At 37.6% G+C, this 27804-nt stretch overlaps 2 protein-coding genes across 3 annotated transcripts; both read left to right on the forward strand.

Annotated features, from left to right (window-relative positions):
* The first annotated feature begins 52 nt into the window (after positions 1-52).
* On the forward strand, positions 53-6983 carry LOC128030505 (protein OSCP1-like). Of its 2 annotated transcripts, none has more exons than XM_052618192.1 (10): positions 53-377; positions 2177-2331; positions 2650-2817; positions 3100-3180; positions 3328-3431; positions 3991-4119; positions 4314-4383; positions 4607-4746; positions 5628-5691; positions 5836-6983. In XM_052618192.1, the coding sequence occupies exons 1-10, from the start codon at positions 53-55 to the stop codon at positions 5854-5856; spliced, it is 1257 nt and encodes a 418-aa protein (XP_052474152.1). In that variant the 3' UTR covers positions 5857-6983. The 2 variants fall into 2 exon arrangements, with proteins under 2 accessions (XP_052474152.1, XP_052474151.1); XM_052618191.1 differs by having other exon boundaries at positions 5915-6983.
* A 2550-nt stretch (positions 6984-9533) lies between these two features.
* Positions 9534-27797, forward strand: LOC128030507 (serine/threonine-protein kinase 40). The gene is made up of 11 exons (XM_052618193.1): positions 9534-9767; positions 12300-12423; positions 12812-12897; positions 13999-14142; positions 15393-15617; positions 17235-17287; positions 20957-21072; positions 23150-23294; positions 23438-23557; positions 23798-23882; positions 24252-27797. Exons 2-11 carry the CDS (start codon positions 12309-12311, stop codon positions 24468-24470), a joined length of 1308 nt encoding a protein of 435 aa, XP_052474153.1. The 5' UTR covers positions 9534-9767; positions 12300-12308; the 3' UTR covers positions 24471-27797.
* The last annotated feature ends 7 nt before the right edge of the window (positions 27798-27804 follow it).

The following is a 27804-nucleotide window of genomic DNA, read 5'->3' on the forward strand; positions in this document are numbered from 1 at the left end:
ACAAATCATATAACTACTTTTACGTCAACACATAACATATAATCGTACAAATATGTTAACGTTACCTGATTTTCGTGTTGCATCATCGTGGCGCAGTACGAGCGCCTCTGATTGGCTGTTGTTGGCGGTGACCTGGCAACAGAGAGAGGCTTTACAGACGCTTATTTGTTCCGCAGGATCTTCAGTGAGCGCAGATAGCGTCTTTTTGTTGACAACCTGTGATTGCTTACCGATACTAGCTGCTCTTCATCCATCTCCAGAGAGGATGTCGACGCGAACGCTCCCTCTGCTCTTCATTAATCTGGGTGGAGAGATGCTTTACATCCTGGATCAGCGCCTGCGGGCTCAGAATATCCCAGCAGATAAAGCCAAGAAAGGTAGATGGCAGCTAATATACCAGGGAGTTGATAAAGCAAGTCATGTAACTTAATACTTGTATTTAAGATCATGGTTTATGATCTTTCTAAAGAAGCTGCTGGTTCGTCTGCTGTTGCTGTGCATAATAAGCCAGTTAGCCTGTGTGTGAATGCAGTGTGATGGCCCAGCTCAGTTACAGCTTGATGCATGAAACATGACTTTTATGAAATGTCATTATTTGTAAACAACATTTTTGTTGATGCCCTTGTTAATTTTGCGATTTTGGGCTATTTGGCTTTTCGTAATGGGTCGTTTCAGACTAGTCATAGCTAGTCTAACATCCAAAAACACTTTGAAATGTTTATTGTAGTACACTTGATCTATTTCTGTCTGTAGATTTCAATTTAAATACATATTTTTAAAGGAGTTTTTTTTTATTATGAAAATCTCTGTAGTTACACACTTGCACATCTATATTCTGAAGGCTTTTACAGCAGGGTTTGTACATAAACAATTTACCAGGATTTATAAAAATAAAAAAAATATTCCGAAAAACATGGTAAGAATGTCTTTTTTCTGGCTGTTAACAGTATTTTCTGATTTATGGAGTTCTAAAAATCTTTGACTCTTAATAGGTTTACAAAATAAAGTAACAGTAATGTCATCAATCACCTCGGGAAATATGGGGTATTTATTAGTTAATTGTCTTGCCGTGAATAATTTTCCTTTTTTTTTTTCTTTTTTTAATTATGCAATAGATTGGATATAGAGTGGCCCTCCTTAAAATATTGTCATAAAATAAACTGTCATTTTGCATTGTTGACAAACTGTTTTCCTAATGAATGTTTTCAGTTGCTTTGACGCAATGTATTTTGTTTAAAGCGCTATATAAATAAAGGTGACTTGACATGTTACTTCTATTGCTGGCAACACTGTGGCTCAATTACAAACTCAACAGCTTGTCAGTATCATGGTTTCCTGTCTAATACACGTTCCTGTATCAGGGTTTCCTGTGTTTTTTGTTTGTTTGTTTTTTTTGCATTATGAAATATTTTTAATTAACTTCAACTTAACTTTGCAGTTATGCCAACATTACACTTTGTTATCAGATGCCACAGAGGTCAAAACTGAACCTGCAGATGTTCAGAATCTTGCAGATGTGATATACATGTAGCCTATGCTGCTCCTGCTTTTTAGTTAAGTTCCTCCTAGGAACATTTTAAATATATCCTTTTTAGTTTGCAATCTTTGTTGCAACTGTAGCAGATTGGCTAGAAGAGGACAGAAAAACAGGTATTGTTAACATGCTGCTTGCTTTGCTGCTGGCCGTAGAGTAAAGTAGCGTGCGTGTGAACATACTACTGTAGCTCTCATAGACACTCGCTGTGTTGAAGGAGTTAGGGTTTCTGTGCAGCTTTAATTGTAATTTTCAATTTTTATTGTTTTTGCATGAAAGAGAGAAAATAGTTTTGTAGAATAAGAACCCAAAAGATTCAAAAAGCCTGCACAGTTATTTTTTTAAGTACTGAGATATAAATGAAATCCTCCATATGACAGTATATATGTTTCTAGCACTTGTGTTTTCAACAGACAACATTTGATGACATACCGTTTCTTTGTGAACATCTGCCAAGACATTAAAGATTGTTTATTTTAAACTAAATTTTGATTTATGTTATTTATGTTTATCAATCTTTCTTGGCAAACCAGCTTTCTACAGGACAGACTGCTATTCTGCTTGCTTGGTTTTCAGCTTCATATTTGCACAGAATAGCTTTTGACTCCCTGCCACTCTCTCTGTGTGTTTGTGTTGTGATAGTTATGAATGATATCATTACCACCATGTTCAATAAGAAGTTCCTGGAGGAGCTGTTCAAACCACAGGAGCTGTACTCCAAGAAGGCCCTGAGGACAGTGTTCGACCGACTGGCTCATGCCTCCATCATGAGACTCAACCAAGCTAGTATGGACAAGGTGAAAACTAATGCCAAGCATGCATCAACATTTTCCTGAATGAATTGTTTGCGAATATTTGAGTGCGATCCTTGCACATTTTTCAAGCGAGATCTTTTTACAAATATCTCTTTCTACACCTTCTTATGAATCAGTTTTTTTTCTGTACTTTTGAATTATGCCAAAGTTATATAGTAACTTCTGTTCACTGAAATTATTGTAGTTTGAGCTTTGCTTTAAAATTCTCTTTAAATATTAGTGTTATAACAAGCCAAATAGTGTTGAATGGCTCCCTCTGGTGTTTAAAATGATTAAATGCTGTGCTCTTTTTATGCCAAGCTCTATGATTTGATGACCATGGCATTCAAGTATCAAGTCCTGCTGTGTCCTCGCCCTAAAGACCTCCTCCTCGTGTCCTTCAACCATATGGATGCCATCAGGGACTTTGTGAAAGACACTCCCAGCATCCTCAGCCAAGTGGATGAAACAAACAAGCAACTCATAGAGGTAGCTAGGGTCATATAGATTTTCAGGTTATTTTCATTGTCAATAACTTTTAATTGTATTTTTTATATTTATATTATGTGATTAATATTATTATTATATGTTTCCATTGATAGGAGTACATGGATAATGTATTATAATATTATTATTTAATATTTTAACATGATATGTTAATTTTCTGTTTTATGTTTAATATTAATATTATTATTAAGCAATTATTTTTGCTGTCATCAGCTCCACTCTGGCTTTGAAAGTGTCTTCTTTTTTTGTTATGGTAACTCCTAGATATATACCCCTTTATCTGGTGGAGAGTTTCAGCTGCTTAGACAAACACTCCTCATCTTCTTTCAAGATATGCATATTAGAGTAAGTCTTTTCTTTATTCTAATATGTATGTTAATACAGAATTCTACTTAAAAAAATGAATAAATTAAAAGTCCATGAAGGTGAAGAAAATAATAATTTTGACAAAGCTTCCACATATTTCAATATGATATGAAACTTGTTTTTTAGGTTTCAATTTTCCTGAAAGACAAAGTCCAGAACTCTAATGGGCGATTTGTCCTCCCGACATCAGGCCCTGTTCCGTATGGGATGCACATCCCAGGACTCATAAGGTTAGCAGGATTGGAAAAAACATTTTTCAAGTATTGAGGTGACTAAAGCGTTTAAAAGGATGAGAATGGCAGGATTTGATTGAAATGTTAGAAATAAATAGCCTCTAAATTTATAGTTGAAATTGTGCATATGTTTGCTCTGAAATCATCTTCTTCAGTTAGAACTGACAGAGTCTGACGGTAAGGGTTTATAGTTAATTACATTATCAAGACACTTGGACATTTTCTAAATATAGCAGGGTCTGTGTTTAGACTGTGACAGAAAGCAGTTAGCAGAGGTTAAGGTAGTTGAGATATAAGATTTTTCACATCACGATTTAGATTAAAAATGTATTCATGTATTCTGTAATTGGTCACCATTTGTTTTCTTTTAAATACATTATAAAAGTAAAAATTTTGCATCTCACAAAGAATAGACATAAGGTCATATAATTTCATGAACAATAATTATATATATATATATATATATATATATATATATATATATATATATATATATATATATATATAATTATTTATAATTATTATATTTTTTTTCACAACTGTATTTAATTCTCAGGATGTTCATCTGTAGTGGTGAGGAGCTGAGAAGGATGCAGTTCCGGGACGGTGGCAATTACAGCGCCACTCTCCGTGAGGGTTCTTTTGAAATGTATGGTGATCGAGTAATCAAACTGGGCACAAACATGTGAGCATCAACCGCTTCTCTCATAACACTCACTTCTACTAATATTCAATAGTGGAATCATACTTCTGTGTATCTTTAAATACTGCTGTGTAATTCATCATCTAATTATTATGTGAATAATTTAGCTGCAAAAATGAGCAAGGTAGCGTTTCACTGGAGCAACAGCTGTACAATTGTCCTATTTGTTCTTTTAGGTACAGTGTGAGCCGGCCTGTTGAGACGCACATGTCTGGAACCTCCAAAAACTCCTCACAGCACACCAAGGTAGGATTACGAAATTGCTCTTATTGTGAAAAGTTTATTTATTTTTTTTCATCTAGTTGACATTGATAAGTTGTGTCCTTTTCTTATATGCAGGTCTCTTTCAAAATATTTTGGAATGTTGGTTTATTAAATAGATTATAAATACTTATAAAAAAATGCATGAAAATGTGTAATGCTGATGTAACTAGCATGCATATTTTACAAAACTCATGCACTTCTGAAGGTCAACACAACTCCGAATCCTTTGGCAAAAGAAGAGCTGAACCTTCTTGCTAGACTAATGGGAGGTCTGGAGGTGCAGAAATCAGCTAACACTGACTCTGGCTTTCGTGTGAACCTTTTTGCCACAGATGAGGAGGAAGAGTGAGTCTTTATTTGAGTTTTGACACTTTTTTCTAAAGTCAAAATAGAATCTATCTAGTCTCACTAATAGATTTAAGACTGTGTCTCATTGGAACAAGGTGTGGTATTTCACCCCCCCATATTATGGCATTTAATAATAGTAAGTAATAATTCTCATAACTGTAATACAGTGATTTTTTTTTTTAATTATTAAATTGATTTAGCATTGCATATATTACCGTTTGGGTAAGATTTGTATTTCTTTTTAATTAATACTTTTTTTCAGCAGGGATACGTTAAATTAGTCAAAAATGAAATCAAAGACATTTATAATATAAATGAATATAAAAAAAATTATATTCAAATAAATTATATACTTTAAAATTTCTATTCATCAAAGAATCCTATAAATGTATCACAGTTTCCACAAAAATATTTAGCAACACAGCTGTAATATTGATAATAATATGACAATCAGCATATTAGAATGATTTCCGAAAGATCATGTGACTCTGAAAACTGGAGTAATGGTGCTGAAAATTTGGATTTATTTCTGTAAATTCAAAACTGCATTGTAAAATATATCACTTATTTAAAATTGTAATAACATTAAGCAATATTAATATTTGTATGTGTTTTTATCAAATAAATGGATACTTGTTCAGAATAAGAGACATGCTTTAAAAAACAAAACAAATCTTAAAAATCTTAAATGTTCCAAACATTTGACCAACAGTGTCTATATGCAGTTTAATATATGCATGTATGTATACATAAAAAATTTGCTTATAAAACATTTTCTTTATGTAAAATAGAATTGATTACTTTTTATTGTGGAGTAAAATGGGACTCTGCCATGTTGAGGTTTCATACAAATATTGAAATCCAGCTTATCCCCACAGGGAAGCTTTAATATCAAGACCGGATGAGCTTTCCTATGAAGTTATCAATATACAGGCAACAAAGGTAAGGCTTAATGTTTGGATGCTTGGACAGTAATACACTGAAGCTGTTTGATCCTTGGCCTCAGAAAACATTGTAATGCCTGATTACCATTGATCCACCCACACTGACACAGAGCTCTCAGCTTGTCTAATTGGTTTCTGACAGGCTAAAGATTCTCAGTCTTAACTTTAAACTACTGGAGGACCTTGAGTGTAAAGAAACACCTCTGACTGGTTCATTTCAGGACAAACAGACCAATGCGGCACTGGCTAAGATCATGGGGGAGTTTGGAGAGATGGGTGAACCCGCCCCCAGTTCCAGCAGCAAGGGTGACGACCTCCTGGCAATGATGGATGGACTGTGACTTAAACTTGATGTTCCCTTTGAGTGAGCAAAGTGACTGAGCTGTTAAGCGATAAAGTGCTACAATGTCTCACTCAGCAACGAGGCCTTTTGTCTGGAGCTACAGTGACAACCGTATATATTTAGAATGACAGCTAAGCTCAACGAGAAATTTTCTCTTTGAGAATTTCACACAAGTTTTTGTCTCCCACCCAGGATGAGAAATGCAAATAGCAGGTGTAGAAATGTTATTTGCATCTTGCTTTGGGACCGTATTCACTTTTTAAAATCCGTTCAGTTTAGTTAATTTGGATCTACTGTGGCGGCAGCGACATAGTCCATATCATCACATACTCCAGCAAATGGTTTGATATTGGTCTTCACAGAAACGTCTGCAAGGCTTCGTTGTCACAGACACTTCTGTAACATTTAGATCAGTGGACAGAATAAAATGCCTTTTCTGGACTGTCTTAGTTATCTAAGAGGAGAATACGTGCACATGGAATTCATTTAAGTCAGTTTGATGTGCAACCAAGAGATGCAGGATATGCATTCAAACAACAAGCACTGATTAAGACAGGGTAATGAAGGAAACCGAAGTGCACTTGCAGTAAATATTTACTGTAGATCCCAAAACTGGTTTACAGGAATCCCCAGGACAATTGGTGTGTGTATGTTTTTGTCTTTATTTAAAGGGAGTGCCACAAAGTCAGGTATTTCAAGCTCAAGAAATTAAAATTAGAGTGTGCAATTGCTGCATTATGTAAAGGGACAATGTAAACACGAAACCACCTTTCCATGGAAAGAAAGAAAGCAATGCAATATGAATTGTGGATGAAATTGTTTATTTTTCATAACCATAATAGAGCTTATTTATTGAGGTTAATGTACTGAATGTTCATTTGTGTCTGTTTACTGTTTCATTATATTGAAACAGATCTGAATGTGAAATAAAATCTTTTTGCAAATAATGACTTACCAATATACCAAAGGTTCATATTTGTTTTTAAATAATACTTACTTGTAGTAGTTCACACAAAAAATGTAAATTTACTTTGACATTTAGCATTACATCACTTGCTCACCAATGGATGAATGGGTGCCGTCAGAATGAGAGTCCAAACAGCTGATTTCAACATCACAATAATCCACAAGTATTCCACATGACTTGAAAAGTGAAAACCAGTGTGTTTTTTAAGAAACAAATCCATCAATAAGGAATTTTACTTTAAACCCTCGTTTCTGACACAAATATGAGTCCACAATCTATAATTATAGACGCTAATAAACAGTGTTTCATTGTGCATATTTCTCTTCTTGTTTCAAACTAGAAAGTAATATTCCTATTAGATATAGACGACTCGTATTTAGGTTGGAAGAAAAGTTAAAACGTGATGGATTTGTTTCTTGCAAACACGCAGCTTTTCACTTAAGAATTTTAATAGATGGACTGGAGACTTGTGGATTATTGTGATGTTGAAATCAAATGATTTCAAAGAAGAAAAACTCATCTTCATTTTGGATAGCCTGAGATTAGTATATTGGAAGGGACATTTTTTGCTGAACTATTCCTCTTAGGTGAACATAAAAATGAAAAGCCTTCAACTTCAAACGTTCATAAATTAAAAACTTCAGTCACACAAACTCTAATTTAGTGATTATTTGTGAACACTAGATGGCGCAATGTATTTTTGTTTTGTTTAGTTTTTTTTGCACAGGAATGATTATAGAAACAACTTAGAAGTCATTAAGAAGTAGTCACTTCATTGTAATCTTGTGGCGTTTGAGCTAGAGTTTTAGTGTACACCGACATTTTGAACACACTGCACAGAATTTTGAAAGAAATCTGATTGTGGTTTTATGTGAAGGGAATGTAAACTTTATGAAATAAATCTCTTGTTGTTGCATTTTCCCCCTAACCCTCCAAGTCTCTCTCTCTGGCATATGCTGTTTAAGCACTTTATCTGTTATGACTTTTCCAGACAAGCTACACTGAAAACCCCTGTGTTCATTTGAATAGTCGTGGGAGACGAATTTCTCACCCACACAGTTATGAATGAATTGCTGTCAGTTGTTCCTCCATGGGAAAAAACTTATAATATTCATTAACTGTGCTTTTTTAAATCCCACAGCACAAAATATTTAGACTTGATGTGACTGTGTGCACTGCTGCATTTGTGGGACACTTGATCTTACAGAACATCATGAATATTATTAAAAACAACAACAGATTTATTTTCATTCAAGTCTTGTCACATATGCACTACTATATATATATTTTTATAGATAGATAGATCTATAAATAATATTAAAATAAAACAAATTATAGAATAATAGATATTAATTTGACACATTTTTTATTATAACCTATTCCAGTTTAGCCCTTATTCCAAGAACATGAGATGGTTATTTGAAGGAAAGTAAAGAAATAGAGGTATTGAGACAGACTATAAATGCTATGTCCAGATGTTATAGTAACGTGTGCACTCATGAAATTGTCCTTGCAGCCTTTTTCAAATCCACTACCTCTTTATTAGACAAGTGCACTAAAATATGATGCAGTTTCCTCCCCACACACCGTGGGTTGGCAAATGTTTAGCCACAGGCTTATAAAAGTGTGTTTTAAAGCAAAGGCCATGCTGAGTCAAGACAAGAAGACAGCAAAGCCTTAAATCAGCTATTGCCCTTTAAAACATTCTCTGTTTGACATGCAGCTCTGCACCAGCCCACTGAATTGAAACCTGCTGTTGTGGGTGAAGCTGGTTAGTGTTGGGGGATCTAAATTTGGATATGATTTCAAAGGTCTTGTGCATGCAAGAAACCCCAGAGGTTTGCTGCATTCTCATGAACAGAGGTAGATTATTTTTTTAATCCATTTATTTACTCTTTAACCTTGGGTGTAATCCATATGTCATGTTTATTTCACACTATTGACACTTGATTCTTGAGTCACGTCCCACTGCAGAATTTAAAGGACCAGCGTTTCAAAGAAGATTCCTTAACACAAATGCTACTTATTTTTTATAGATTTTCTTTATTTTAGCAAAATGAAGACATATGGCCTAATATGACTCATAACCTTTAAACCCACCTGTCCTCAGTCAACTCAGAACTTTAATATTATATTAATACACATGCATATTTTAAAGAAACATTACTGTGACGGAGCTGAAAAAACCTTTGGCATCAAAACATTATTCACTGAATAATATAAATGTGTCTATTATGTTTCATTAGTACTGCTTAGAGTCAGTTTTTATTTCTTATTTTCGTTTATGGCGACTGATTTCCATTGTAATTCTTCTTCTTATTATTATTATTTTTTTAAACAAAACTGCACATTTATCAAAACTTTAAAAAAAAAAAGTTATGCAGTACTAGCAGCCTACTCTACTGCTCATTTACACAGTGCGTACGTTTATCATTCCACACTAAGCGAAGAATGCCAATCTCAAGAACGCACGTAAAGGGGCGGGAACACCAAACATAATTTTCTATTGGACGCGCCGATCCGTCACTCAGAGCATGTGCGTCATTTCCGTTGTCAGGTGGTGCTGCTATGGAAAGATGTGATCAGTTGTCCTAAGAAGGCTTTTCCCTCAAAACCCCTGTCGGTAATCGTGAAATTTCTCCAGTTCGCTTGAAACAAACCGCTTCGTGGTGGAGTCTAAATGTCGGTGCAGCCCTGCTGAACATTTAATCGGCCCGAAATGAGTGGAAATTAGTGTACGACAGAGGATTCCCTCGGCGGTTTGGTAAGTTGTTAAATGGCCCGACGTTCGACTGAGGAGATTTTCACTGTCCGTTAAGGGGACACAGTGAACTCATTGGCCTTCTGGGCTTTCATTTCGTCTTGAAATTCAAATAAACGCGCTTTTGCAACGATTAAATTGTCGTATTTTAAATATGTTGCGATATAGACTGTATATGCAAGAATACAAAGAAAAATAAGCAGGTTTTCGCTTGCAAATGCTAGACCAATTGATTAGGCTCGTTGTATTAATAAGAGCGCGAACTTTGTTTCTTACACACGCGTATTAAAGTCAAATATATTAGTGATCATTGTTATATTTTACTTGTAACGTTAGCTGGTTGGCAATGTACGTTACGCCGTGTACTGTTATCATCACATTGAAGTGTTCCTGTCTCTATTCCCTCTGCTGTCATTTTAGCTATAAATGGAAGCATTAGTCACTTGTTTTTACACACCAAAAATCTTAGACATCCAAATATCAAACGATACGTGTGCAAAAACGCGCATCTGATAGGGGTTGCATCAAGCTGCCAGTCGGCGCTCGGAGGTTGCCAGGTTCTCAAGTTTGCGTGCAGTGACAGCTAGCATATTGTTAGATCTAATAAAATATTAAAATGTTCTGCTACTGAGTGGATCAGAGCGTTTAAATCATGCAGAGATGATATTTCGCTTCTCTGATGACTTTGATGTTTGTATAATGCCATGGTCCTCACAGTGCATCCATTCTGTCTGATGAATGCAAAGCATTATGAGTAATCCTTCGTATAACACGATTTCATCATCATCGTGTTGTTATTAAAGAGATGGTTCACCAAAAAAGAAGGTTTGGTCATCAGTTAATTATTATGTTTTAAAAACTTATTTAATTTTCATTAGTTCAATTGAACACAAAAGAATATGTTAATATTAGAGATGTATTGCGTATTAGCAACGTTTTCTCGCTCTCTCTCAATTACAGAGGAAGTGAATGTTTACTTGCACCGTCTAGCATCTCCTTTTCTGTTCCACAGAAAAACATCTTGTTTGAGTCAAGATAATTTTTTGTTTGTTTGTTTCCTTTGAGGTTGCAGGTCACATTCTCATTCTTGGTTGAGCCAATGTAGAGACGTGTTCTTTGCAAGCCATGGTGCTTTAAAGATGTCAGATCTCCAATAATGCATGTCAAAAGGGTTGATGAGAAAGCAATCACGTCTCTCACCCCCGTCTGTCACATTGTCAACAGTCTGGGTCCAGAAAGACAAAAAAAAAAACTAAACGTGTGAAATGATCTGCGATAACTGCCAACTGTACCCCCTCCTACGTCCTCGAGTCAAGCTGTGTGATCTGTTGCAGAATTACATTTCAATGTCTGTTTCATTCAGAATTACTGTGCGACCAAGCTTATAGCTTAAAAGTGAATCACAACTCTCTGTAATTCAAAATTCGGATGCCATTTGAGTCCTAATTTGCATGTATTTGCTATTAGAGCACATTGATTGTCATTGTATGAATGGGATTTCATGCCCAGTCTCTGTATTGTCCCTTAATTTAAACAGAGTTGAGATTGATTTTGAAGAGCCCAAGGGGTGCAGAACTGTCCGCGACACTAAATGCACTCTCTCACCCCCCGCTTGCATTGTGATATGACGTCTGGAGGCTGCTTTTGTCACACTGCCATTGGTGTCAAACAGCAGCATTTCATATTTCTGACAAATTGTCACCAGTGCAAACTCCAGGGCTTGTGTGAATCATGCTGTATCCATCCGTAGCAGCAAATGCCTTTCTGTAGAACCACAGAAACGATAATCAGATTCTAGAAGAACCAAACACAACAAGCAGGCGTTCTCTGAAATAAGCCCTTCATCCTGAATGTTTGACCATAACTAATGCACTTCTTGTGATATCTGAATGTGTTTCCTTTCAAAGCAGTTCTTGTTGCAGGCCAGTCAGTATTGCAATCTTGTAATATGCAGATTACGCCATAGAGATTTGCAGATAAACCCATGCAGATTGAGGAACGGAAGGATTACAAATAGTAAAGGGGGAAAACACGAATTGCAACAGCAGATTAAATTGCAGTTCAAGATTCATTGGTTATTTAATCAATTTGAGATCAATTGGTGCTGAACAGTTGCCTTTCTTGAGTGAGTTGTGGTTGGTGGCGCTGTTTGTGAATGGGACGCGATCATGGAAGTCACATCATCAAATCACACCTGCTGTTTTTTGCTCATGCAAACGGCCCCTGATGTGTTGTCATTCATACAGGGGCAGAGGTGTTAATGGCGCCTGACTGTTATCTGACCTAGGTGATCTCTTGCTAGATCACCTTCCACCACCTGTTATTTGCTCACTTTATAACAAACACTTTGGTGGTGGTGTAAACTGAAAGATCTCATTGGATTGGCTATTGTCCCTCAAGGCAACAATGGAATGCGTGTCATGGGTTTCTTTGTTTGGATGCGTTTAAGATTTTAGTCAAAAAGTCACATTTGTCTGGTTGCAAGTCAGGTTGTTTTATCAATCGAGTATTAACACTTCCTCAACCCTTTTTCAGATCTGCAGAATGTCTAAACGCCGTGCTTCGGACCGAGGGGCCGGAGAGTCTTCCGGCAGACCCAGCAAGCTCCTTTGTCCTGGGATATCTGGCAATGCTAAAAGAGTCGGTCCCTTTGTTTTAGGTAAGCTGCCTAGGGTAATGCAAGTGAACCTTCAACACTAGCCCTATGTTTTTGTGTTTCAATGCAGACGAGAGGGAGGAGGAGGAGGAGGAGGTAGTATAAGCTCCGTTCTGAGGCCTCTGTTCGAAAAGAATTACAGAGACGTTTTAGATTGACAGCTTCACATCTGAATCTGCAGGTCTTTCCCTGTATGCCTCTATCACACTGCCATCTTGTCTTTGAAATGCATCCGTCGCAGTTGGAAATAGCAGTGTGACGTGGTAGTGCAGGGTGCTGTGATAACAGTGTTTATGATTGGCCTCAAAGGGAATTGCTGTGCTCTGTTCTGAGAACACCTTTTGCATTTGTTCACACATCTTTTTTTTTTTATTCCTCCCCATCTCAACAGGTCCACGGCTGGGAAACTCTCCTGTGCAGAGTATAGTGCAGTGTCTAGCCAGAAAAGATGGGACAGATGATTTCTACCAGCTAAAAGTGAGTACTTTTTTTAGACCTTGTTTACATGGGTGTTAACATCTTGGGGGAGCACAAGTGGTCAGGCGAGATAGATCACCATTTATATCTGCCCCCAAATTCATGTCCTGTGACACAATGTGATCAGATTGCATGGGGAAGGGGGGTGTATGATAGATTATACTGTAATAAAACTTTGGAGCTGAATCAGTTATTAAAAAGATACAAAGTTTTTTTTAGATTTTTTTTTTTCATCTATTCTCACCGAGACTGCATTTATTTGATAAGATTAATGTTTTTTTTTATTATTTCAATAACTGTTTTCTGTTTCAATATATGTTCAAATGTAGTGTATGCCATTATTTATTTTTGTGGAAATTTTCAGGATTTTTTCGATGAACAGATAAATTCAAAAGAACAGCACTTTTTTATGCATTTTATTAAAAATGTTCAAATTTTAATGACAAGTTGATGTTTATTCAGTAACTGCTATGATGAATTCAGTGAAGGATCAGTGAGACTTTTTAAAGATCTTCATTAATTGGAAAAATTATTAATTAATTTTTTTTGTCCCCTTTTAAAAATTTGGGGGTATTTGATTAGCCAAAGTGCCATTTAAAACCCGATGTGAGGTGATACAGAAGGAAACGGTTTTCAAAACCCCTCCCATGTGATTCAAACATGTCCTGACCAGGGAAGTGACACTGCTTCTGAACACAAAAGCCCCTGTGTGTCTCTCACTGTTTGCATGAACCTTTGACCTGCCTCAACAAATCTTCACAATATTGTCCAATTCATGACCAACTATGGTTCAGAGATGACCATCAGACATCTTTGTTTATGCACCAGCCTGTTAGTGGTGGGGCTTGAAAGAAAGGTGCTTGTCAACCTGGAGTCTAACCTTTTAACCCCACTCCATGTCTAGTGTCCCTCGGATGGTTGTCCAGATGTGTTGAAGGATATGTGAGGGACTTATCTTTGTCCCCTCTGTAGATAAAGTCTTTAATGGACCTTCTGTATTGCCTCAAGATCATTGATAGCTCAGTATGTCATCACAGTGAAGATAAGAGACTCCCAGAATCTAGTGGTGTGGTGTCTTCTTACCTTCGACCTTTGTTGTAGATTCTCACCCTGGAAGAACGTGGGGACACAGCAGGAGAGACACAGGAAGAAAGGCAAGGGAAAATGCTCCTGCATACAGAGTATTCTTTATTGTCACTGCTCTCAAACCAAGAAGGAGTGGTGCACCATCACGGCCTCTTCCAGGTAAGACCAATTATGAGTAGCTTATGTGTACAATGTGTCATTACAGTTTCTTAATGTCAGTCACAATGCTTTAATTGGAATTGTTTGGCATCTTGAACATCATTGATGCGTCATGATTCTTTCTCATGCTTCTGGTTTGAGCCACACAAATTGATAATATTTATGAATTATTAATAATTCTGAAAAAAAAAAAAAATTCTCCACTCTTACACAGGACAGTGTCACACAATTGAAAACGGATCATAGAAACTAAATGACAAAATTAAGGTGGTTAAATGAATAGTTCACATAAAATTTATTTCTTCTGCTGAATAAAATAAAAATATATTGAAGAATGCGTGTAACCAAAATTTGAACTATTCATATAGTCTAACAGAGCATTTCATTTTACATCATCTAGGTTATTATATCAGTTATTTTTCTTTTCATTAGCAGATCAGAGTACACATCTGTCCACAATCCACCTTAACTCATCAAAGATTTGTCTTTCAAAATTGAAATGCACAATTGACTTGTTTTGGAATCTGGCTATGCCTCATTAAATCAAAATTGAATCGATTTGTAAGATGCCTAAAGATTCCCTCCCGTACTGTACATTCTCATTCCCACAACTTAATTTGTTCTATCATTGTTCCTTCAGTTGTTTTTCTTTTCATCACAAAGGGCTCGCAGTGACTCACCACTTACTTTCTCTTTGAGCAAGATGCTTTCTTTTTCACTCTTACAGTTTTTAATCTATATCTAGACCTCTCCTTTCTTTCCTGATGGAAATCGGCTCCAGAACAAGCTGTTCTGTGCTGTCAGGGCCATTCATTGAAGCTTGCAGTATTGATTGGCTTATTATAGCTTCTCTCTAGAGTGGGCCAGTTAATTATGGATCGCCTCTTGTGTTCAAAGGCGCAGTCAATGCAAACAGAAACCACACTGCCGATCGATTCATGGCCCTCTTTTGACCCCAGTCTCAGGTGACTGAAGGAGGGCTTTCATCATTCAAGCTGTTGCACATGGCGAGGCATACAGGAGAACCTCTGCTGTGTTTTCTGTACTGCCAGTCCATTACCGTCATCTTGTTCTTTAAACCCTGTATTTTTCTTCTTTAGCTCCATTCAAAAGCTTAATCGTTCAGTTTGCTTTGTTACACATTGTTAAATGCACCGCTGGGCTGTCTGAGGTAAAGTTTTTTATGCTGTCCCATTATTCTCTGCAAAAATCTTTTCTAAGGCATTTTCTCTTCCACATCTCCATCTCAGGACCGCTCCTGTGAGATTGTCGAGGACATGGAGGCCAACAAAGTGCGAAAGATGAAGAGACGAATCTGTCTGGCGCTTGACTGCCTCTGTGCCCACGACTTCAGTGACAAGACCGCCGACCTCATCAACCTGCAGCATTACGTCATCAAAGAGAAGCGACTGAGCGAACGCGAGGCCATCGTTATTTTCTATGATGTAGTGAGAGTGGTGGAGGCATTGCATAAGGTGAGCTGCGAACTGCTTTTAAAGTCTTGAGTTTTGTAGTAAATAGTCAAATGAGTTTTGCTCATCTGAAATCAAAATTGTCTATTTTTCTTGACAACTTTCTTCATGGCACTAGAAATAACAAGGTCAGGAGTTTGTATTCCAAGGAATACAGGAACTGACAAAATATCAGTTAAAGGTACAGGTTGTAGGACCTGCCACTAGAGGGCATAGTACCAAAACAATAACAATCATGTGATTTGATGATGCTAAGAAAGAGCGTGGAATGATGGGATTTGTTGTCTTCTACCCAACCGTTGACGGCTATCAATCAGACGATATGAAAACGAAACTATTCTTGTTCAACAAATATATGCACTCATGTACATTCAGACACAATAATTGGGCATACATGGCAAGCGCGAGTTCAATGATTTGCGCAAGTAGATTACATACAAAGTCAATGCAAAGACGCGATCAGACTATGGATAAGATGCATCCTCGCGTGGGTCTAGAGACGCGATGCCCCGCGTTTGGCGTGTTTGCCCCATAATACTAATCTTGTTGATCGTTATTATAGCGTAAAAATACAGATCAACTCTATCGAGTAAAACACTAGCAAGATCGGCATCTCTTTCTAGTTGAAGTTTGTCGCGAAGCTCTCTCCATCTAGAAAATGCAAGACCGATATTGATCCTCGCTCTTCCTCTCCTCTTGTCCCAAACTCTTCTTGGGTCGTTTGGTTGACCCGTACGCTTACGTTTACGGGAGCAGTCTTTGTTGACAGAACCAGCGGCAGACGGTAAACAGTAATTATGTTCCATAAATAAGGAACACAATCCACCATAAAATGTGCAAGAAGTAGTAAATAAGGAACTGCTTGAAGCAAGCTAGTGGTTTGCTGTACGCTAGACACTACTTCCACATTTGTCCACGGCACTGCCCCGTGTCACTGTTTAGAATGGGAATTTCTCATGATTTACAAGTAGTTGAAAACATTAGAGATATTGTTAGTAATCAGCTGGACAAAAATATATAACACTAGCCTAGTGGTTTTTGGAGATTTTACTGCAAATATCTTACAAATTGCACCTTTAATATGTATACATTGTTGTTATTTTAGTAGTATTTATATACTATTATTATTTTTAATTATTTTAAGTTTTAGTAGTTTTATGTTTTTGTATTTTTTTTTCATATAGATTTAAATTCAGTTTTATTTCAGGTTTAGTTTTACAAATTTTAGTAGTACTTCAACATTTATTTCAGTTAGTTACCATGGCAACATTTTGATGTAATTTTCAGTCACCAAAAATATTTTTAGTAGTTTTAGTTAACAAAAGCACTTGAATCAAATGTCATTTTTAGATTTTTATTTTTATTTATTTTTTATTTTTTGGCTCATTGCTACCAAACTCCTTCACTTGCAACTACCTGCTGTGGTTTCCCCTTGATAAAATGAAGTCATGCTATTTTTTTTCTAATTTAATATTTTGCTTTATTTGGAACTTTGTCGTATTCCAGAAGTAACATGGTTGCACATGATATTTTATGTTTACTGTGTGATTCATACTGTCGAAAGTGTAGCCCATATCTTTAGGTAAATATAGTAACCGTTCACTGTTTTTGCCTTTGTAGAAGAACATCGTGCATAGAGACTTGAAGCTTGGAAACATGGTGCTTAATAAAAGGTAAGACTTCTTCCTCCATTTTTCTTTTACCTGCTGTGCTGGTGGAGTTTTCTGTGTGCTCAGCCCTCTGTTGGGGTCTCATGAAACACCATCTGGCTTTATTGACCTCTCTCCGTTTGAGCACTTAGTGAGAGTGGGATTCATCCCCACAGGATGAAAAGGGAGGGGTAGGGAGCAGTGGGAAGCTATCCCAGTTAAAACGAGTAGGCATGGAACGTGCCCCTGTTTCATTCCCTGGAAAAAAAGGAGAGAATGATTGAGCCAGGGAATGAGGGCGGGTGGGTGATGAAACCGCACATGCTGGCTTGAAGGCATCCGAGATCGGCAAGCATTGTGAATTGGATAGACCTAGTGGAATTCCCAATCCCTCATCCATAAAGACCCTTCTCCAAACACCATATGCGCCACGTGTGTTTTCTGCTGCTTGTGGAACGGGTACGCTTTCCAAAGTTCTGTTGTCTTTGTCATTTCAAATGTCCCCAGGAATGAGAGACTCACTGACTAATTGAAAATCCTCAGTTCTGCCTGTCACATTTGCCAGCATGTGCTGCTCACTGCTGAGTTCTCACATATTGTAGTTCGGTCACATAAGTGCACAGCTTGTCTAATTATGAAACCTGTCACACCATATAAGCTCAGTGGCTTGTGTAGTGAGAGGAGGAGTGGAGCCTGTTTTTTTTCATCTTCACAACCTTTTCTCGTCTCTTTACGGTTAACTGTACTTCTTGCGTCCTGGCTTATTGAAGGTATGCATCATGCACCATTTTTTTTGCCATTAACCCCTTCATCGAGTATTTTTGATCAAATGAGCATAAGCAAATTGATTTTTTTGGATGGTTTTTACAAGTAGGCATTCAAGGAAGAGCATGTGTCATTGTGGTTATTTCTGTGGTTTTTGCTTCAGAAATTCACCTGGTAACTTGGTGGGCAGAATTTAGAGTTTATTTATAGATGTATATGCCCACAAATTCCTAAAGCTGGGTTTTGCACTTAGAATGTTAAAAGGTAAATATCAGAGCTGTGTCGGTGCAGTCTTGCTTGAGGAGAGATTGTTATTTCCCATCCCGCTTCCTTTCTCTTCTAGTCCTGTTAATTTAAAAAGTGACAGGAAAGCAAAAATAAAATGATACAAATTTAGCTAGGCTAAAAATAAAATAGCTTGGTAAACTACCAAGAAGCGATGTAACATTTCCTCAGAAAGGTGTTGGGAAATCTGAAAATTGAGTAACACATAGTTTCAGATCATTTGTGCGTTTTTTTTTTTGTTTTGTTTTGTTTTTAATCTTTATTTTGCATGTGCCATTGAGTCGAGCATTTTATGCCTGTTCCACGGGAGTCAATTAACAGGATAGGCATGGACTGGTATATCATTGCTGAACGAAAAAAGAAAACATCCACACATACCCTCATTTGTCACTGGACCCTGTGGTGATGAAACCGAGCAGTCTGGTCTGTCTGCTTTAGTTCAGCAAGAAAGCAGAACACCGTGTCCCAGCTGGAGATAATAAAGCCCTCTGCCAAAGGATCCATAGCTCAGAGCTGAGTCACACTCGTGTAATGCTGGCAGAGCTCTTGCTCTTTCATTCTGCAAATACCCGTCTGATTCTACTGTTTGTGCGACCCTGCCCAGCCGGCAGAGTGTTGGCTTTGTGTAGAATGGAAAGTTCTTGGTATTAGTCATAGTGTGTGTGTGTGTGTGTGTGTGTGTGTGTTTTGTTGACAAGACACTCAGGCTTTCAAAACTGACTGTCGAATCTGGTAGTTCAAGCATTTTTTATCCTCAGCATTTTGTCAGTAACTACCTGTAGTGCAGAATCTTCTCTCATATTTCACAAGCGTGTGTTCCCATTACTTCATACTAGTTTTCCCTCCTTCACAGCTTACACACTCCGCTCTTCAGGGAGCACCATATGGCTGTCACCATCAAGACTCTATAAAAGTGAACAAATTGCCTGATCTGTACATTTGCTTTCACCATTAGCTTTGTTCCTCTTGCAACACTGCTTGCCCAAGCAGAGGAACTCAAAATACCAGACAATTGCATCAAAATCCCACATTTCGGCATCAAGACTTCCTCATGCGTTGAAACTATTTTTCCCATAAACAGGCTAATTTTAGCAGGAGTGAGAGACTGGGAGGCTTCTGGTCTCTTCACATGTGCGGGAAGAGGAGAGTGAGCAATGAGAATTTCCTGAGGAGAAATGCTTGCTGACTCTTATTGCTTGGGAACCAAGGCACATGGTCATGATGAAGCCAGACAAAAGCTTATATTAAGGCTAAAACTATTGCAATGATGAAAACTAGCTTGAGATTGACGCAAATGCTTAGACATTAGGAGCAGTAACATTAGAAGTTGTTGACGCCACGTGAAACTAGAGTGCAAAAAAGGTGCAGTTATGCCATACAAGAGAAAACCAATGAAATTGGATTAGTTTGCTTCATGTAACCATCATTAAACAAAACTTTTGATTTGATTACGTATTTAAATGCCTTGAACCACATAAACTTTACAGAATCATCAACGATTTATCCTTTAGTGTGATGTATCTGGAGCTTAGCAGATCCAGTTCATGCATGAAAATATTGTTGCATTTGATTTGTTGTGTTTGATAAATTGGCTGTTAATGCAACATTAAAAGTAAACTGAATTTGAAAACTACAAACATTCGCAACTGGTAAAGATGCAATGTAAGATGGAAAGACTAAACATTATTTCCACATAGTCCATTGTGATTAACAATGTTTTTTTTTCTTCTAATCTAATTTAATCATGACCCTCCTTTTTAAATAAAGATGGTAATCAGCTTTCGATCAGTGAGAAACTCTGCTGAGAAAAATCAAGCTTCAGGAACGGGCCTGTTTGTAACTGTTAAGCATAAGTGTGACAGGGTGTGAAAGTGAGAGTGTAACTGGGGAAGCATGGGAAAAGAGGATGTAGCTGTAGTGGTGTGTTTTTTTTTTTGTTTTTTTTTTCAGCTGTGACTGTGTGAAATCTCACATTGAAAGGTCCCCAAGTTCAGCTCTGTCAGCTGACGTGTTAGTTTTGCTCATTGTAAATGTGAATGCATTTTTTACGTGAAAGTGTTTCTATGTGTGTTAGAGTGCTTGTTTTCATTGCATGCCTGTCACTAAAAAAAAGAAGTGTAGTTCTTTCCTTTCTGAGGTGCAAAGATTAGTCATCTACAAGCTTGTGAGAAGCCACAGGTGACTCACTTGTTTGTCAAGTGCAGTCACGGTGTGTTCTGTCATGTTAGGTTCTGCTTTCTGAAAGGCAGAATGGCTCCCTGCCACAGATTAGATTTAATGACATAGACAAAAATATCAGAGGCATGTTTGCACAGATACAAACACAACTCACCTAATATTTAGAGTTTCGTTTTGATATGGATGTATAGTGTAAAAGTTTTTTCTATGTATACACACAGGTATATATCTCTTGTATTTCACTAATCCAACCAGTAGGAATGAATTGAATATCAAAGTCATAACAGATTTCAAGGAACAATATTTTTGATGTCGTCAGATGTTACCAGACTCCTTCCCCTCTAACCATCAGCTCTGTATTTTTATTTTAATTCAGAGACAATGTATGCCTTTTCTTAAGGACAAGCTAGGTTACAATGTCCTTTACGTAGTTGTTTGACGTTATTGGTGTTTTGTGTGCTGCAGGACCCATCGGATCACCATCACAAACTTTTGCCTTGGCAAGCATTTGGTGAGTGAGGAAGATCTGTTAAAGGACCAGCGAGGCAGTCCAGCCTACATCAGCCCAGATGTCCTGAGTGGTGAGGATTGTGTGTGTGTGTGTCTGTGTGATTCACATGACTCACCCTCCATGTCACCACTGTAATCAAAGCTCATAAACACAACCACCTACACAGCCCTAATCAGGACAGCAGTCACAAACCCTCAGCATGGATGAGCAATAGACAGGTTTATTAAAGTCATTACTTGTGTTGTGTGCCGCAAGACTTGACCTGTTAGCTCATCATCGTGCAAAACTCTTCCCTAAAGCTCGTTGTCATGGCCTCGAGCAGATCTCAGCAGTGAGACGGATCAAATAAACAGCAGTTGTGTCACGAGATGTATCTTTCCAAACAATCTCTCTCTTTCTGTGCGGAATTGAAGTTCACTCAAGTGATGTAATTTCATTACAAGGGACTAAGTGTTTATCTTGTGTGTCAAACGTTTATGTAGCATGGTCCAGTTACTGAATAGTCAACACGCTAAAAGTATTATGACCTTTTTTGGTTTCACAAACTTAAAAGTGGCTTGTCTGTATTATTTTTTGGAGATTAAAAAAAAAATTGGCATGCTACAGTTGCTGTCCATTAAGATTAAGATTAGCTTGAATTTGAACCTAAAATATTCCTTAATATCATATTATATTAAAATTAAGGGGTAATTTTTTTTTGTACTGTTCTCTGATGTCTACTTATAATGATATCAAGATTTGTACATAAACAAATATCATGATTTAAAAATAAAAGACTATGTTCTGTCCTATTTTCTGTTTCTCGGAACACAATAGTTTTAAAACTTACATCCTGTTTTTCTAATACAATGACCTCTTATCTGTCAAAAGATTAGGGGAATTTCTCAGGTCATTACCTCTTTAAGTATAATTAAAATATAATGTAACTTTATGCCTCTCCTTAGATTTTTTGCATTGAAAATGGATTAGGATGAGGTATAAAGTATGTAAATACATGTATATGGTTAAAAAAACTGTGCATAAAGGCATCACTGGTGTCCGTCTGAAACGCTTAGTATTTTGCTTAATTCAAAGACACCATCAGCTCAGTGAAAAATGTAAACGAAACAATGTGACGTTGGTTTGTATAATTCATTCAATAATATTGTGTGCAGAGTGCTGTTTGTACTGTATGATACAAAGTTGAAGATCCCTGCTGTTAAATCGTGTTTGTTTAGTTGACTAGCTAAAATATCAAACACCACCACCTTTCCAGAACTGTCTTTCATGTGTTTTCGGGGTTTTTCCATGGATAGAGGCTCTGGTAAGATGGTGCATTCCGAACATGAATGTTAAATCGAGGTGCAGTCGAGCTGTTGTTTGCGGTCTCCATTCACAGTAAAATGACAGAAAGAAACCGGGAGTAAATCAGCCGAATATGACAGCAGAACAAAGGGAGAGCTGCTTTAGTGAGTCATCACAATGAGTCATGCAGAGAGGAACTACACTTCCTGCTCTCTCTCCCTCTCTCTCTCTCCCTCTCTCTCCCTCCCTCTCACTATTTTTCCATCACTCACACACTTTTTTTCACTTTCTCATGCGTAGGGTCAAAGTAGAAGCAGAGAAAATGTGTACCTTACAGAAAAATATACCATACAAATCACACTGTTTACCAAACAGAAACTACCTAATTAACCCCTCTTTTAAAAGCTCCCATGACTCATTTTTACTCTTCTGGCACATTGCGTTCTGCCCATTTATGGTGGTAAACAAAGTAGTATTGTGAGTGTTAACAGGTTTTGGGGCACTTGAAAAACTTTTGAAACTATTGGTAGCATATGTTTTATATGCACACTTACATTCGTTTGATTGAGATTAGATGGATTTGATTAAAAGTGACAGAAAAGACATTTACAAAGATGCTGAAGGCTGAAATAATGGCTGTTAAAATTTAGACAAGTTGCAGTAGTTTGCATAATGCTTTTTAATTGTGCGTAAGCCCTTCAATTACCAGAAAAACGCGTCCTGTTTTGATTGCACAGACACTTAAATGTAAATCAGTCCGGATTCATATGTACATTCTTGTGTAGGTTTTGTTTCTAGTCTGATTGAATATGCAAACTGTTATAGAGCTGCTTGTTAAAATTGCACTTTGTGTTTCCATGTAGGTCGTCCATACCGTGGTAAACCCAGTGATATGTGGGCGCTTGGTGTGGTGCTGTTCACCATGCTCTATGGCCAGTTCCCATTCTACGACAGTATACCTCAAGAGCTCTTCCGAAAGATCAAGGCAGCAGAGTACTCCATCCCTGAGTGAGTTTCTCTAGTATCTCTCTGTGCTTCAATTTTATCTTTTTTATTTTGTTTGGGGAGCTATTCTTTTAACTGAAGACTAAAAAAAGTATTTTTGCAGATGGAAATGCTTATGTGTCTTTGCGCCTGTTTTATTTGTGCAGGGATGGGCGGGTATCAGAAAGTACAGTGTGTTTGATCAGGAAGCTTCTGATGCTTGACCCCCAGCAGAGGCTTACTGCCACTGAGGTGCTCGAGTCTCTGAGCGCCATCATCGCATCCTGGTGCGTCTCATCTCTCATCTGAACTGAGATCAGCTTTATAGTTCCATTTTTAGCCCAGACGTCTTGTAAGAGTTTACAGAACATCTTAGGAATCCATGTGGTGGGGTGATGTCATTTTGGGTCAGCGATGTTGTCTCGCCACATTTTTGCAATTTTGCAGAAGGTGTCTGTAGATCTGAAAGTTCCCATTTGTCATTGACAGATTTATTTATTTATCATTATTTTTTAATCTTTAAACAGGCAATCTGTGTCCTCGCTGAGTGGCCCTCTACAAGTGGTGCCGGACATAGATGATCAGCTTAACCACCCCGAACATCTTCAGGAGGTCAGTACCATTTTTAGGTGTTACAATAATATGAAAGGCATTTTTTTATGAAATGTAAGCTGAATTAATATGTAAATCATTCTTTAAACTAGTGGTTTCAGTTTTATTTGGTATGTGTTTATATATACACATTCAAACCGTTTTATTTTGATTTTTTTATGTTTTAAAGACACTGCTTAAATATTGTTGCGTAAAATGTTGCATTAAAACCATTGCGGCCAATTATGTATGAACTGGCTTATCAACTTGTTCATGTTAATTGTATCTTATAAATATGTCATCATGGACTACAATAGAAACTTCCTCTTCAAACTGCATTAACATGAGGTACTTTCTGGCACTGAAACAGTCTCTCTCTGTCCCCCCCAGGCGAAAGTGACAGAGGAGTCGTCTCAATACGAATTTGAGAACTACATGAGGCAACAGCTCTTGTTGGCGGAAGAGAAGAACACTATCCACGAGACCAAGAACTTCCTCAGCAAGAGGCATTTCGGTAACGTGCCTCCGGTAAGGCGCCTCGGCCACGATGCTCAGCCAATCAGCCCTCTTGATGCCGCAATACTGGCCCAGCGCTTCCTGCGGAAGTAGCACGGCCATTCTGCCCACAGGCGGGGGTCACTTGGAGTGGAGTGAGCCATTGGAACTGGGCGCACACTTTTATGTACACTTGCGTGTGAGAGTGTGTTTGTGTGAGCATCCAGCCTGAGTCTTGCAGTCACAAACACAGGCCAAGGAACCGCTCAGCACTCTGTTGCTCCATTCATTGGCCTAGGACACAAACTCTACCTAAGGACGGCACACAATGAGACACCAACATCATCTCCACCATGCCAATCCTTGCCTAAATCTGACACACACACACACTCTGTCTCTCTCTCTCTCTCTCTCTCTCTCTCTCTCTCTCTCTCTCTCTCTCACACGCACAGACACACACATTTTCAGCAATACCCCAACAGAATCATGTAGCAGATCACAGACAACCACCCTTTTCCCATCCACATCTCCCCCAGCACTTTTTACAGGAACGCCTCGGATCACATGATCAACCCTTTTGTTCTGGTCCCCTCAACCAGTTCGTCTGTTCCGCTCCCATCTGTATCTATGACTGCAAATCTACATCTTACCGTTTTTTCAATCTCTCCATTTCCTCCTTTCTTAGTCCGTTTTTAACAATGCTGTCCATTCTTATGAAAGCAGGACTAATTATATTGAGGGGAGACAAGCACAGGCTCAAGAGCATTAGCATTGTGGTTGTGTAACCATTCTGTTTCAAAACCAGTGATTTTATTTGTATTTTTTTCTCACAATCTAAATAAGCTTCCCCCTCCTCTCCTTCTAAAATGGTAGCATTTTAAGTAAGATTACTGTCTTCTTTTTCCATTTGAAGATGTTAAGTATCACAAGTTAGAAAGCTAAAAACCTCATATTACTGAAATCATAGCGCATGTTTCTCCTTCCTCTATTTGAATGGGTTTCTGTTGGCAGCTAGCATCTATGTCTGGATGCATACAACCAAAAGCATAACTTGGCATCCAAACCAGTGGATATGGTACGTTTTTTTCCCCTCTCTTGCTATCGGCCAATCAGTAGGCAGCAGAAAGTGCAAAATCACCATTTCCTGTGTATTCGACCAAATGGAAATGCACATTTAATCATGTGATATGCCATTACAGCGGACTCCTGAGAGCTGAGCTAGGTGGTACTTTTGTTGATTTTGGTGTGTGTCATGCAGGAACTCATCACAGGGCTGTGCTTAGAAAAAGATGAGATACGGGACAGCTGGTGATGGGATGAAACTGTCAGGAAGCGGGGCAGCTGATCCGGCAGTCATGCGGAAGTCTAAGCCAAGATAAGCCCTGTAAGCACAGCCCTTAAGCCCTCCTTTCCTTTTGTGTCCCTCCGTCAAGAGCACTCACCCTCTGATAGCATGCCAAGTCATCAAAGTGCATCTTCTGCCATGTTCTGTATCTCCGGTGCTTTCGTTCCCCACACAGATTTCAGCTGCAGCTCAGGGATCGAAGATTGGCCGCTAGGGAACGTTTTTGGCCACAGTGATACAAAGAAACCAGTTGCATAGGGGATTGTTTCTTTTAGTTTTTCTTTTTATTCTCTTACCTACCACTCATTTCCATCTCTGATTATTGAATACTTCATGATCATCAGCAAGGAAATGCCATGAAACTCACTCCTCTCAATCTGTTTATTGTGTGAGAATATTACAAGGAGTTGTATTCTTAATGTCATTTGACTTTTTTTCAGACCTGTTTTAAGCTACCCCATGTGTATAAAGCATAACTGTGGGATATCTTGCCTTAGATTATCAACAGATTTTCAACTCAACCGTGAGCAGTGAATATGTACTTTTGATGCTAGAATATATCTTAGTATAATAGGCGATTGGCTTACATCGACCTGTGGCTTAGTTTGCAATGCCTTTATGTTTGGCTCCACTTGTGTCATTAGGTGAAAATGTCATTCAGTACTGTAGATCTCTGAGCTTATGACTAGCTGCTTGGCTTGTCCTTTTAATCTCCACTTTAATTTCATCTTTTGAAGACGTACAGCCTGGTAGTATATCTGTACCTTTCGGTTTTCATTTTAATTTATTTGCTGTTTTCAATTCATCTGCCATGGTAAATGTAGAGATCATATATCACTCAAAAGCATTGCTGTGATCTCTCACGTTTTTTCTTCTATCTTCAGTGAAGGTTTTGCTTTATTGTCTATCTTTTCCCTTTTTTTTTTTTTTTTTTTTTATTCTTGAATAATTATTGCAACAATCCTGTCGGTATATTAAGCTACACTAATTAGGTGACTGACTTTGCATAGCTCTATTTTAAGTCAACTAAATTATCGTGCACATTAGCATGACATGTAGAATCGATGTAGAGTTTATCTTGCTAGATAAGGATGATACCGCACTCTGGCCAGTGTGAAAGACATTGTAATGGCGAATAGGCGTCAATAGTGCAAACCCCAGTGCAGGGTATTATTTGAAAAAATTGCACCAATGTTTCTACACAAGCCACGATTGAAAGCATTAGTTTTTCCCAACTCAATGTGAATATATTTGGTTGTAAAGCAGTATCGTAGTGGATAATAGGCGTGACTTGATGGAGAGAGGCTTTTTGTGAGTAAATCAAAGTCCTTATATTAAAAAAGGAGTGCCTCAAGGCTATATGCTAGGTCCATGTAGAGTTCTCACGAAAGCCATTATATCATAGCAAATTTGTAAAGTTGCAATATGGCTGCTGTTGATGTGGTTGTGTAGTCTGTACCCAAAACCTAGATAAAAGAAATTAGTAAATTTTTGTTTAATATGCCCCCTACGTTAGTTTACTGCAACCCCCTTGCATAGACAGTTTCATGATGTCCAAATTCTATCTGCAGCATGAAAAGTGTACGTTTTTTTTTTTAACTCTGTATACAATTTCAAAGCAATTAGTGCATGATTCTAATTAGCAAGACATGCCACAAGATGCAGCAGAAATTGGAGTGGATGTGGGTATTGTGCAAATTATGAATACACCCAAAAAACGAAAAAAAACAAAAAACACAGAGACACTGCAAGGGAAGATACTGAAAGTTAAGTTTGGCTTAGATTTTCTTTTCTTTTTAGGCCACTTTGTGCAGATGTTTCATAAATTGGGAGATTTCTCTTTAGAATTGTTACTTTTTTTTTTTTGCATCTTTTGCTAAAACTGGAAAATCTAAATCTGGTGTAAAACAAAACATGATTAAACAGGTCAAAAGCCTGAACATTTGATGTTGTAAGCTGCTCGGTTAGAATGGTGTCAAAGAAAAAAAAAACTGGGTAAATGTACAGAGATGAAAAACAAATTTGTATAAAAGACATATTTTTGTACTTCATCAAATCTCTACATGCATGTCAGCAATAAACTTTGATATGGAAAATCTTTGT

This window comes from Carassius gibelio, chromosome A16, assembly GCF_023724105.1.
Source record: "Carassius gibelio isolate Cgi1373 ecotype wild population from Czech Republic chromosome A16, carGib1.2-hapl.c, whole genome shotgun sequence".
In the NCBI taxonomy this organism is placed as follows: Eukaryota; Metazoa; Chordata; class Actinopteri; order Cypriniformes; family Cyprinidae; genus Carassius; species Carassius gibelio.

What these genes read in the sequence shown, in the direction of transcription:
- LOC128030507 (XM_052618193.1), top strand. Translation starts at nt 12,309, where the DNA reads ATGTCTAAACGCCGTGCTTCGGACCGAGGGGCCGGAGAGTCTTCCGGC. An exon ending in AACATGGTGCTTAATAAAAG is followed by an intron (nt 17,288 to 20,956) that starts GTAAGACTTCTT and finishes TGTGTGCTGCAG; the next exon opens with GACCCATCGGATCACCATCA. An exon ending in CAGCCCAGATGTCCTGAGTG is followed by an intron (nt 21,073 to 23,149) that starts GTGAGGATTGTG and finishes GTTTCCATGTAG; the next exon opens with GTCGTCCATACCGTGGTAAA.
- LOC128030505 (XM_052618191.1), top strand. Translation starts at nt 53, where the DNA reads ATGTTAACGTTACCTGATTTTCGTGTTGCATCATCGTGGCGCAGTACG. An exon ending in CAAACAAGCAACTCATAGAG is followed by an intron (nt 2,818 to 3,099) that starts GTAGCTAGGGTC and finishes GGTAACTCCTAG; the next exon opens with ATATATACCCCTTTATCTGG. An exon ending in TTCAAGATATGCATATTAGA is followed by an intron (nt 3,181 to 3,327) that starts GTAAGTCTTTTC and finishes CTTGTTTTTTAG; the next exon opens with GTTTCAATTTTCCTGAAAGA.